Here is a 13,428-nt window from a genome sequence, read left to right as displayed (position 1 = left end):
CTGGTGGTGCAGTGGATGTAGTGCCTAACTTGGAGTTAGGAATATGTGAGTTTGAATCCTACCTCAGACATTTAAAATAGATGTGTATTCTTGGGCAAGACACTTAATCTGTTAGATGAAGATAACAATGACATCTAAGACATTTACCTGGAAGGATTTTTGGGAGACTCATATGAGATAATGTTTGCAATATTTTCAAGACTTTTCAAACCATCAGGCACCAAATAAATGCTGGCTATTAGTATTATCATTATCAACATCCTTTTGCCTTTTTCAGCTCTTATTCTTTTAACAAATTCTGTGGGGTTTTGTGTGTGTGTGTGTGTATTTTTCAATCAGAAAATGTCTTTTCTGTCTCCCACCTTAACCTCCCCCCCCATTGAGAACAAAAGGAAAACAAAACCCCTATTACAAACATGTATAATCAATCAAAACATTTCCACCTTGACTATGTTTAAAAAGATAAGTCTCATTCTGAATTCTGAATCCTTTACCTCTCTTATCAGGAGATGGGAGCATGTGTTATTATTAGTCCAATGATTGTGGGTTAGTCATGACGCTGATCAAAGTTCCTAATTCTTTCAAAGTTGTCTTTACCATGTCATCACTGTATGAATTGTTCTCTTATTTCTGTTTGTCTTTCTTAAATTTCTCTGAAACCATCACCTTAATTTCCCTTTTTTTTTTTTTTTTTGGCGAGGGAATGGGGGTTAAGTGACTTGCCCAGGGTCACACAGCTAGTAAGTGTCAAGTGTCTGAGGCCAGATTTGAACTCATGTACTCCTGAATCCAGGGCCAGTGCTTTATCCACTGTGCCACCTAGCTGTCCCTATCACCTTCATTTCTTAACAACTCAGTATTCCATCACCTTGTTCAGCTATTCACCAGTTAATGGGCCTGTCCTCAGGTTTCCCTCAGAGCACTTCAAGAAGAGCTCTGGTTTTTACATCTTTAGATTAGGATCAATCAGTCCTTTAATCTACCCTACCTTTTCTACTTTGTTTCCTATTTCTTTGTTTATTGAGATGCATTTTTGTGCCTAATTCTGTTTGTGTTCATGCATGTGCATGTGTGTTCTTTGATCTGTTCAGATGAGAGTGAGGTTCAAGGGTCAATGGCTTCCTATCACTCTTTCCTCCTTATTTGTATAGGTGCCCACTAATTATGTGATTATGTGAAAGAGCTTTTCCTTTTCTACTCAGCCCCAGTGTATTCCTGCTCTTTTCTCTTTCTATTGTTAAAATCATCAAGAAACAGCTGGGCCACCTCCAGGCCTTTTCTCTAATCAGTCCTCCCTCTGACCCCTGATGATGATAGGGTTCAGTGGGGATATATGTATCATTTCCCCATATTAGAATGTAAGTAGTTTATCCTTGTTTAGTCCTTTATCATTTTTCATTCATACTTGCATTTTTATATTCTCTTCTGTGTTTGAATTTCAAAGTGTCTATGCAGCTCAGATCTTTTCATCAGGAATGCTTGGAAGTTCTTTATTTCATCTCCCATTTATAGCCATCCATCCATATCTTCCCCCCCCCCCTACTTAGTTCTGCTGGGTAAGTTATTCTTGGCTGTAAACCTATGCCCTTTGCTTTCTGGAATATGGTATTCCAGTCTCCCTGCTCCTTCATAATGGTACTTGTTATGATCATGTATAATCCTGACTGTGGCTCCCTAAGTATTTGAATTCTTTCTTTCTAGCTGCTTGAAGTATTTTTTCCTTGACCTGGAAGCTCTGAATTTTGGCTACGATGTTCCTTGAAGCTTTCATTTTAGGGTTTGTTTTTTTTTTTTTTTTTTAGGAGATGGCTCTCTGGTTGTTCTGTGACATCTGTGCAGTTTTCTTTTACGATTTCTTGAAATATGATGTCTAGGTTCTTGTTTCGGTCATGTGTTTAGTCATGGTATTCTGAAGATCTTAAATTATTTTTCTTTGAATTGTTTTCCAAGTCAATGGTTTTTGCTGTGAATGTTTTATATTTTCAATTTTTTTCAGTCTTTTGACTTTGTTTTAATATTCTTGTTTTGTGGAATCATTGGGTTCTTTTTGGTCCATTCTACTTTTCTGGGAGATTGTTGCATGGACAAGGTTTTCTGCTAAGCTCTTAATGCTCTTTCCATTTTTTCTTCTATAGTTCTTATTTATTTTCCAGGTTTTCCCCCTAGAGTCTAATCTGATTGACTGAATCAGTTTTTAAAAACTCTTGCTTAATCTCTTCTAGGAATTCTAGTTGCATTTGTGTCTAAGCTGTTTGTTTTTTCTTTGATAATTTGTTTGTAGATGTTTTGGAACCATTCTCTTCTTTTGGGGGGGGTGTCTTTTTAAAAAAATAATAAACATTACATTTAAAGTTTTGAGTTTCAAATTTTATCCCTTCTTCCCTCCCTTCTTTTCCTCCTCCCTGAGGCAATAAGCCATCAGATACATATGCAGTTATGTAAAACATTACCATATTAGTCATTTTGTATAAGAAAACTTGAATAGAAGAAAGTGAAAAATAGCCTGCTTCTGTCTGTGTTCAATCAATATCAGTTCTTTCTTTGGAGGTAGATGGTATTGTGAGGGCCGAAATTTAATATATGGAGTGTTAATTGGGTGACTCGCCAAACTATTGGGGTCCTGGAAATAATGAGGAACCTTTAGATTCAAAGCTCCCTCCCCTCTGCACTGTCCTTTTAGATATTTCTCCCAGGCTAATAAGAAAGGAGCCTTATAGCTTCTTTTTCACAAAAGGATCGGATTTTATTACTTGGGAATTAATTAAACAACAAAGGTGAAGTTAATAAAAATCAAAGATAAGGAAGTAGGAAAAAGAAAATACAGATAAATTCTTTTAACTCTAAACTTAGCCTATGCAATCCCCAGATCGTTTCCAATTAAGCTAATTCAGAGAGTGGAGCTAGAAATGTGCTCTCCCTTTATTAGATGAATCTAGGCCTTTCTCTGTCTTTAAATGCGTAAAAGTCTAACTCTTGGAGCAGCTAGCTGGCACAATGAATAGAGCACCAGCCCTGGAGTCAGGAGGACCTGAGTTCAAATCCGGCCTCAGACACTTGGCACTTAATAGCTGTGTAACCCTGGGCAAGTCACTTAACCCCAATTGCCTCAACAAAAAAACAAAACAACAAAAAAAAGTCTAACTCTTGCTAAAGCTTATAATTTATTGGCGACCACTCATTAGATATTTTAGACAGACTAGCTAGAATTTTAGCCCCTTACAGTATGCTTAATCATTAGTCCTTTGGGATTGTCTTGGATCACTATATGGCTGGGAATAGTTAAGTCATTCACAGTTCTTCATCAAACAATATTGTTGTTTCTGCACAACATTCTCTGGTTCTGCTTACTTCACTATACATCAGTTCATACAAGTCTTTCCAGGCCTTTCTGAAATCATCCTGCTTGGCATTTCTTATAGAACAATAATATTCCATCACCATCATAAACCACAGCTTGTTGAGCCATTCTTCAATTAATGGGCATTTCTTTGCTTTTCAATTCTTAGCTACTACAAAAAGAGCTGCTATAAATGTTTTTTATACAAATGGGTCTTTTTCTCTTTTGGGGGGATGTCTTTGGGATATAATCCTAGCAGTGGTATTGCTGGATCAAAGGATATGTACAGTTCTATATCCCTTTGGGCATAGTTCCAAACTGTTCTCCAGAAAGGTTGGATCTTTTCACAACTTCACCAACAGTGGATTAGTGTGCCAGTTTTGGGAGGTTGTGGCATAAGCATCCTGTTCCCATAATAGCTTTTTATGGTGGGGTTCTTTTTTGTTGGCTCATTTTTCTAGCCTACTTTGTGACTTTGGATTTGATTTTAGGGCTGGGCTCTGCAGAACATGGAGGGAAGGTCTCTTCTGGTCCTGTTGTGTTTTTTTCTTGGGATATTGAATGTTGTTTTAGGCTTTCAGTGGAAGCTTCCAGTGCTCCCAAAGGTGAGATCCAAGGCAGAGTCTGATTGCTGCCCCCTGGTCTGAGCTCTGCAAGTTCCTGACTTGGGTTTGTGTCTAAGCAACAGGGGATTGCTGTTATCTGACCTTCCTGTTTTCCCCTAGGACAGGGGTTCTGAACCTTCCTTTGTGTCATGTGCCCCTTCTCACAAGAGCTTACTGTGTGCCAGGCACTGTGTCTGAGGTAGGAGGTCCTTGACCAAGATGTCTGTATTTCCTGTTGTGTGCTCTCTTCCTCGCTAGAGCCTGTCCTCCTTCATCCACACATCTTTACCTGATTTAAACTAAGTGTCACTTAGATTCAACAAACATTTAGTATTATGTTGAATGAGGATACAAAAAGAGCACTTAACTTTTCTACTAATTTAGTCTGAAGTATGAACTGCTGTTTTGTATTATTACCCTTTCATGTTTGTATGCCTTATCTTCCCAATTAGATTTTATAATTCTGAAGGGTGGGATTTTTGCTTTTAAAAAATCAGTTCAGTAAATTTTTTCTCACTATTCTGAAAGGGTTCTTGTACATTGTATATTTTTTAAATGTAGTGTACAGTTAGTAGGGAAAAAACAGGAAAGGCATGGAAAAAGTTTTCCTTGTAGCTTTACATCCTATGATTCTACCAATGGCAAAATAAATAAATAAAAAATGGAATGAGTTCAGTAGAGTAGGGGAGGGGGATTGAGCAAGTCTAAAGCTTCCCTGGTGATAAGTCCCTAAAGAAACAAGCTTTCCCAAGGCTCTACCATTGCTTTAAGAAGTTTTAATAGGTAGAAACAGTGGGTGTTCTGAGTTGTCTTCCTGAAGTCCCAGGTAGGTAAATCATTGTTGTTTAGACCCTCAGTAGTCATAGACTTTTCTTTCCAAGAAGGCTGTAGCCCTATGGGAAATTAGATCTGTCTCCAGAATAGTTGGGGGCTCAAAGCTGCTCCACCTTGCAATCCAGGCACTTCCATTATCTTGGTTTCTTCTGGGTGTATCGGTTTCTGCTCCTTAAGTATACTCTTTTTTTTGAAATCCTTTCCCTGCTGTCAGACTTTAGTAGTTTTTTGATAAAGGAATTTATTATTTGGAGCAAGTAAAGCCATTAAAAAGACAAGACTTCAAAAGTAGGCAGGATGACCCGACCCTGAAACTGGAGCAAGAAAGGTGGCCTCTTCAAATATAGAAAATAAATCATCTCCTTAAGAATGATTTAGCATTTCATATTTATTGGCATTTTACCTGTGATTGGTGAATACATACCCTCCTGACTAGTGGTAGTCTTAGGACCAAGGTGTTAAAAAGTGACCTTAGAGGGAGTCCTTAATGTTTACCAGGAGGGGACCTTGTGACAGAGAAAGTGATTTTATCAGAACACCTACAAAGGACAGCTTGGAGCACTGGAAAAGGGGAAGCTGCGTCAGGAGTTTGGGGGGAGCAGACAAGCCGCTGAGAGCACCTGGGCCGCCTTCTGCTAGATTTCCTTCTGTGATGAGAGCTCTTCCAGCATGAAAGGTTAAAATGAATTCACTAAAGGCAGAGTTGTGTCAGAAGAAAGCACCAAAGCTTCTAAACCAGCAGAACCGAAAGAACAGATTCTGGAGTTCAGTGACAGAGTGGGGACTTGGAAGCCTAGCGGTCACTCAGCAAGTGTTTAGTAAGCACTGACTAGGTACCAGCCACTGTTCTAAGCACTGGAGGTAGAAAAAGGGGCAGAAACAGTCCCTGCTGTGCTCCAGTCACTCACAGTCTAAGGGAGGAGGCAGGTAACATGCAAAAACTAAGTAAATCCCGGGTCATTTGTGCTGCTGATCTCAGCCTGAAAGCGTGAAGGGACCTTTTCAGTCTTCTTCCAGAAAATGGGATTGTAGCTGGAAGGTGAAGGAAGCCAGGAAACGTAGAGGAGGAGGAAGAGAGAACTCCAGACGTGGGGTACAGCCAGTGAAAATGCCTAGAGCCCCAAAGCGTGATCGCCAGTGTCATCGGAGAGTGGAGGATATAGAGGGAGAGCTGGGAGGAAGCTATCGAGATAGGAGGAAGCCAGGTTGTGAGGCCATGTTGCATGGGATCCTCAAGGTGCAGATACATGGTTATTCCTGAGAATGATTGAGAAGTGGAATGAGCACCAGGGGCAAACCTTGGTTCTGCAACTTCCTTGTTTGGTGACCTTCAGTTAGATCATTTTAGTTACTGAACCTGTTTACTCATTGGTAAAGTAGCACTGTCTAATCTTTATCTCATAAGGTGGTTTGTAAGGAAATGTCAAATGTGTATAAACCAATAAGCTGCTGTTAATTGAACTTTGAAACTGCCCTACATATGCTATCAGAGTTCAGATAAAGGGACATGAACCTGATGGTATAAAAGTCTCTTCTAATATTATACAGATAACCATTTGTGATGAATAACATTAAGGTTGCATGTTTTACTAAATGGTTGTCTTGATCTTCTTTTGACTTAGGTTTATGAAGTCTGAAGGTTGGTGGAGAAAGGGCAAGAGTGATAGGGTATATAGTTCTGGGAAACATGGGGGTAAGGAGCCAAAGAGATGACTGAAGTAAGTGTGAGGGAGTTCTGAGAGCCACCTCCACTCCATGACCAGTTTGTACCTAAGGAATGGGGGGAATGGTGGGAGAGAAGTTCCCTACAGGTTGTGACAAAGCCTCTTGTGTTTACATTTTCTCCCAAGTGCTGTTGTTGCTTGCAACTGGCTACTGTTGCTATTCCTTTACCAGGCAGAGTGATGGCATTTGAAGAAATCTTTGTGAAATGACAGGAAGTAAAACATGGCCCCATTGTGTCTGTTGGAGGATGGAATGTGCTTCTGCCTGCTTTTCATCTGGCTGCGAATTGTATTTGTGTTAATGATAATTGATTTTGAAAAGAGCTCTGGAAAGACCCTAGGCCCTTGTGGTTAGTCTTTGTAACTTTGTTGTTCTGTTGAGAAAAATACTGCTCAAATGGAAGTATTTCTGAGTTAACTTAATAGATTAGAGTTGGAAAGGTATTCACAGTTGGTTAAATATTGGACAATTTTGGACCAAATTTACTATTAAAATCCTAGAATTGTAAGGGTAGAAAGGATCTTATAGTAATCTAGATAAAAGGTCATAGAATGTTAGTGTTAATGCAGGGGTCTAGAAAACCTTTTTCTGTAGACTCAATCTACTATTCTTCCAGTAAGATTTGTAGATAACATCATTTGGGAGGTAGGAGTTGAATGTTTCCTTTGGGAAAAAAATAGAGTTAAAATTAGAGGGAGTTTGAAAACAGGGAGGTCACTTGTTTAATAGGAAATCACTTGGCCAGAGAACTAACCAGAACCTTAAGAATTTATTATATGTATTAGAAGTGTTATATTGGCCACACCTGTATGGCTGACATATAGACAGAATTGGACTTTAAAAAAAACTCAGAAACCAAGCTGGTGGTTGGTGTGTCTTTTAGAAATTAGAGGACATTTTTATTTGTTTTGTTTTGGGTTTTTTTGCAGGGCAATGGGGGTTAAGTGACTTGTGGTTTGTGCCCAGGGTCACACAGCTAGTAAGTGTCAACTGAGGCCAGATTTGAACTCAGGTACTCCTGAGTCCAGTGCCGGTGCTTTACCACTATGCCACCTAGCTGCCCCTAGAGGACATTTTAAAAAGCTTTTTTCAGGTCCAGATTAGTTACAAGAAATATTTTCGTTTTGAACACTTGGTATTTTGAAAGTAGGAAAGAGTGCTATGGCCTTGGAGTCTGGAAGACCTGTTTTTCAAATCTTAACCTCAGCTATTTATTAGCTTTGTGACCTTGAACAAGTCCCTTCACTTCTCTTGGCCTTAATTCTCATCCGTAAAATGAGGGTGGACTACGTATCTCCATGGCACTGAGGTCCCTTAACTCTAAAGCTCTGGATCCTGTGATCATTTTTACAAGTGCTGAGATTATACCCAGGCAGGGTCCTTCTCTGGCAGAGGTCTGCCAGCTGGGTGGACTTTGAATTGAAACTGTTGAGCAGATACCCCATTAAGTTTGTGCACAGCTGACGGTGTATCTGGGGTGGCAGAGTGTGTGATTCAGCCATTTTTGTTTCCCCTAGGTTTTGTAGAGCAGCCCCGAGTATGACTGCAGAATGAAGCGGCGCTTAGATGACCAGGAGTCACCTGTGTATGCGTCCCAGCAGCGACGTATCGCCAGCAGCACAGAGGCATTTCCGCACCAGCACCGCGTGCTTGCCCCTGCACCTCCTGTGTATGAGACGGTCTCTGAGACCATGCAGTCAGCCACGGGGATTCAGTACTCTGTTACTCCCAGCTATCAGGTAGGCCTGGGCCGCATTCCCAGAGCAGCCAAGTAGCACAGGGCATCTGGCCCACACTTGCCCTCTCACCCTCTCTTTTGTCATCTGTAAAATGGCAATAAGAATACCTACCTTTTAGGGTTACTTGGAGGATAAATTGAAATAATAAATCTTATCATCATTATCATTAGTATCCTTTTCACACTGTTCTCATATGAACATGAATGTGAGGCTCATCACTCTGCGTTCTTGGCCTGTCAGTGTCCTTTCCAAACTGTGTCAGAACCGAGTACGATAGAGAACAGGAGAACTCCAGTATCCCGAGCCAGGTAGTCTCTTCTTTTCTGAGTGCAGCCTAAGCAGATACTTGCCTTCTTGGTTATCACACTCCTGACTAGGAATCTCTGCCAGAAATGCCTCATTCTTTTTCATTTGTGTGTGGTGCAAATCCCCCCCCCAATCTTATACTTGTGAATTCACCCCCATAACCCACGTTGTAAGATTTGGCACGTACTTTGTCCTGATCTTATTCTTGCAGACTCCCTCTACTGGTGCTCCCTCCCCTAGGTATTGTTCTCGAGCAGGTCTTTTTGAGCTTTTCCCACTCTCAGCCCTGGGTAGATAGGTATATAAAATAGCTATACAGAACTTTTTACTGTTGCCAGATTTTTCTCAGTCCCTACATTCAGTTTTGCAGCCTCATATGGGGTCATGACTCAGAGTTTAAGAAGCTTTGTTCTAGAGTATTGGTTGGAGCACTGAGGTTTAGCCTTGCCAGCGGAGGCACAGCTAGTGTATGTCAGGCCTGAGCTGACATTCATCCTTATTAAATTTCACCTTGTCTGAGTAGTTGGAGGAGGGGACATAAGGGGGAGGAGGCTGTAGGGAAAGTTATGAATGATGTTTTGGATACACAGGTTTAAGAGGTTATGGAACATTTAAGTTTTTAAAATTCAGGGTTTTTCCCCCCAATTTGTTTTTTCTCCCAAAAGAATAAGAAAAACAAGTCAGCCCTTGTAAAAGATGCAGAGACAAGTCAAAACAAATTCCCTCAGTGACCATGTCCAAAAAATTATCTCAGTCTGTATCTTGAGCCCTTCATACTTGTCAGGAGGTGGGTACTTCATCTTTGGTCCTCTGGAATCATGGCTGGTCATTGTGTTGGTTAGATCTCTTAAGTCTTTCAAAATTGGTTGTCTTTACAATGTGCTTGTTGTATAAACTGTTTTGGTTCTGCTCACTTTATTGTATCAGTTCATACAATTCTTCTCAAATTTCTCTGACATCATTGAATATCCAGTTTGAAATATCCGGTAGGAATGGGTACTAGGGTAGATATCCAGGTCTGTCATCTCTTCCTAGATAAGATAGTTAAAGCTAAAGAAGCTGATGAGATCACTACGTACTACAGTGTAGAAAGAGAATAGCAGAGGGCCTGGAGGAGTCCCAGGGCCTTGGGCACTTTAGGGCCATGTTGGAAAACCAAAGAGAGTGTTACAAGAACCCAGGGAAGAGTGAGTGTCCAGGAGCAAGAGGGTGGCAGCAAAGTCATTTGCTCTTCACAGAGGAAAAATGACAAGCACTGAGGAAAGACCGTCTGAGGAGGCAGTTACCATTGGTAAATTTGGAGAGGGTATTGGGGTGAGAAACTGGATTGCAAAAGGAGTGAGGAGAAGGAGAGGAAGTGGGGAGGCCAGTAGAATTGTTGGCAGCTTCTTCTAGGCAGTTTGAGAAAGGGATGAGATCTTGAAGAGTTTATAGGCTCAGGGCAGCTAGGTGATGCAGTAGATAGAGCACCGGCCCTGGATTCAGGAGGACCTGAGTTCAAATCCGGCCTCAGACATTTGACACTTACTAGCTGTGTGACCTTGGGCAAGTCACTTAACCTTCATTGCCCTGTCTCCCTCCACCCCCCCAAATTTATAGGCTCTAGTGAAGTTTTGTGTTTGCTTTTTTTAAAGAATCAAGAGACTTGGACAAATTTGAAGGTGGCAGGAAAAGAACAAATATATTGGGAAAGATTGAAATTAGAACAGTGGGAGATGATTGAGGGAGTAATCTGCTGGAGAATGGGATTAAAGGCTTGTAGAGAGGGATGGCCTTGGCTAACCTCATTCTTAGAGATGGGTAGAGGACAGTGAGAAGAGGGGGAATTTTCAGGAAAGAATAGGTTCTGTGCAGCCTCTGGGTGGAGTGGGCTAGGGAATCATTTAGGGAGGAGGGAAAGGATTGCTTGCTACAGTGAGGACCCAGGTGAGGAGTCTCAGTTCATCATGAGTAGAAGCATGGAAGAAGGAAGGTAACCTTGGGCTTGGATTTGTCAAGGCTAGGGTGATGAGGAGACATATTGAGCAACTAGAGAACAGTGTGGAGTTGTACACTTTTAGGTTAAGATTGGGATCTTTTTTTTTTTTTTTAGTGAGGCAATTGGGGTTAAGTGACTTGCCCAGGGTCACACAGCTAGTAAGTGTTAAGTGTCTGAGGCCAAATTTGAACTCAGGTACTCCTGACTCCAGGGCAGGTGCTCTATCCAAAGATTGGGATCTTAAGAGAGGAAAGTGAAGTCAAAGCAATGCTGAGCAAGTACTGAGGGATACAGGGATTAGAGGTCATGGTTAGGATAAACAAATAGGAGGGTTTGGTGTGGTGAGGCATGGAATAAGAGAAAATTAGGATGAGATAGAGGAATGTCAGTTTTTGATAATAGAAGTGGGACACTTGTGAATGATGATGAAATAGGGTATGACCATCCCTTTGGTTGAAGTTTGTGGAGGAATAGGTCATGGAATTGGAGATTGTGGAACTGGGAAGTTAAGTAAGGGGTTTGAGGGAGCATCACCCTGAATGTTCATATCCCTTAGAGTTGGGGAAAGATGGTGAGCCAGAGAGCTAAACTGCTTGAGAAAGGAGGGAGGATGCCCTACCTGGTGTTTGAGTCTTTAAAAATATTGTTTTTGTTGATGAGTTGCCCCTTTCCTCCTTATTGAAATTGTTTCTGTTTGTGTATTCAGAATCTAATTCTTTAGAGTTTCTGTCCCTTTTGGTCTGATATAGAAGTTTTAATTCATTGGATCCTAGCTTGCCTTTCTCTGAACCCTTTAAAATCTACTATTGAAAATCCAGGGGGCATTTTCAGGATATTTCCAGCTTGCTTTTCCTTTTGCATCACAGATTATTTTTTTTTTAATAGTATTTTTTCCAATTACATGCAAAGATAATTTTCAACATTTATTTTTGTAAGATTTGAGTTACAGATTTTTCTCCCTCCTTCCCTTCCATCCACCAATCTGATATAGGTTATAGATTACAATCGTGTTATACACATTTCCACATTAATCATGTTGTAAGAGAAGAATCAACAAAAGGAAAAAAAAACCACAAGAAAGAAAAAACAAACACCCAACAACAAAAGTGAAAATAGTATGCTTCAATTTGCATTCAGACTCCATAGTTCTTTTTTTGGATGCGGAGAGCATGAGAAGATCTAAGTCTATCACAGTTGATCATCACACAGTATTGTTGATACTGTGTACAGTGTTCTCTTGGTTCTGCTCATTTCATTCCACATCAGTTCATGTCTTTCCAGGTGTTTCTGAAATCCACTTGCTGCACGTCATTTCTTACAGCCCAATAGCATTCCATTACTTTCATGTACCCCAATTTGTCTAGCCATTTCCTGGTTGATGAGCATCCCTTCAATTTCCAATTCCAAAAAGAGCAGCTATAAATATTTTTGTACATGTGTGTTCTTTTCCCTTTTTTATGATCTCTTTGGGATATAGACCTAGTAGTGGTATTGCTGGGTGGTATGTATCACAGATTTTTAAAGAGAGTGGTTACTTTCCCTCAAAATTGTCATCATTCCCACCCCAACAATCAGTCGTCCTTTTTGGCTTGAATCAGAATTTTTCCTTGTTAATTCATCCACCTTTTTTAAGGAAATCCATGGAGGTAAAAAAGGAAATAAGAAATTGCTTTTAAAAACCTTGTATTTGCTTCTAAGGAGACTGAAGAAAAGATGTTTGTGTTTGGATTTTCTTTCCAAGTTTGTATAAATCCAAAAGAACAAGACTATTTTAAATGACCAAACTCCTCTTTAAAACACTGCCCCCTTCTCTCTGCCCCCTTATCAGACATTCCCAGGTCTCTCTTTTGATACGGTATCAGCTTGTCTGTTTTCTATTAGTCAGAATCACTTTTGTTTTGCTAGTTGTTGTTTTGGGGGGGGGGGCACGATTCATTTGCAAATACCCCAGGAGTTTGTGTGATATGTTGAAATGTTATCAATATACTTTTGAAAAGCATACCATTTGTGTTGGGAAGGAAGGTCCCGACTAAGGATTTCATTATTGTGTTTAGCTGGGGTGGAATTTGTTCATCAAAGATTCAGCCCTGGAGTTATTTGTTTTCAGGTTTCAGCTGTGCCACAGAGCTCTGGCAGCCATGGCCCCACACTAGCAACTGTTCACAGTGGCCACCACCACACAACATCCGTTCAGCCTCATGGAGGACAGGTGGTTCAGAGCCACGCTCATCCAACCCCACCAGCCGCACCAGTGCAGGGACAACAGCAGTTTCAGAGGCTCAAGGTAGGATTCAGCTTTGTCTTTCAGAATTCAATGTAATACTCCAGAATGTCTTAAAATCTAGGGGGGAAAAATCTCCTTCCATGTGTTGTTTTGCCCAGCAATTTGTAACATGATAGAATATCAGGTAAACTGATTTAATGTGTATTTTGATTTCTGATTTAAGTTTTATGAAATCTTGTTTGATGTTTGCTCTGTTCCATCAATTACTGATAAGATAATCACTATTGCATTATCTCTGCTTATGACATTAGCACAGCCTCCATTCTGTGTTAGATCACAGTGTGTAAATAAGCTAAGACAAAATATTGGTGCAAATCCTGGTACTCAAAAGTAAGAGACTCCTGACTGGATTATTTTCTTGCAAATAAAGTTCATCCCATTGTAATTCTATTCAAATCATCTTTAGTTAATAGTCTTTCAGTTACACAAATTCCTGTTTCTTGAATTCTGTTTTCACTTAGGAAAAGTATAATTATAGCATTTGCAGTAGCAACATTATATATTGTTTACAATAGCTTATTAAAACATTCCTCTTCACTTCTTGGAAACAAACTGAAGCTCTTAGCTGAGTCCTCAACAGAACATATAATGAGTTCTCATAATAAAGGTTCTGTAATAAT

The 13,428-nt window shown here is 40.2% G+C and overlaps 1 protein-coding gene across 2 annotated transcripts in view; it reads left to right on the top strand.

Moving 5' to 3' along the window:
- Positions 1-13,428, top strand: part of SIN3A (SIN3 transcription regulator family member A) — a 76,062-nt gene that overhangs the window by 25,194 nt on the left and 37,440 nt on the right. For both annotated transcript variants that reach the window (XM_043984974.1, XM_043984975.1), the window contains exons 2-3: positions 8,019-8,240; positions 12,632-12,808. In XM_043984974.1, coding sequence (XP_043840909.1) covers positions 8,052-8,240; positions 12,632-12,808 — 366 coding nt within the window. In that variant the 5' untranslated portion in view covers positions 8,019-8,051. The remainder of the gene's footprint in view (positions 1-8,018; positions 8,241-12,631; positions 12,809-13,428) is intronic.

The sequence above is a fragment of the Dromiciops gliroides genome, chromosome 2 (assembly GCF_019393635.1).
Source record: "Dromiciops gliroides isolate mDroGli1 chromosome 2, mDroGli1.pri, whole genome shotgun sequence".
Lineage (NCBI taxonomy): Eukaryota > Metazoa > Chordata > Mammalia > Microbiotheria > Microbiotheriidae > Dromiciops > Dromiciops gliroides.
This window is presented reverse-complemented; position numbering and strand designations above follow the sequence as displayed.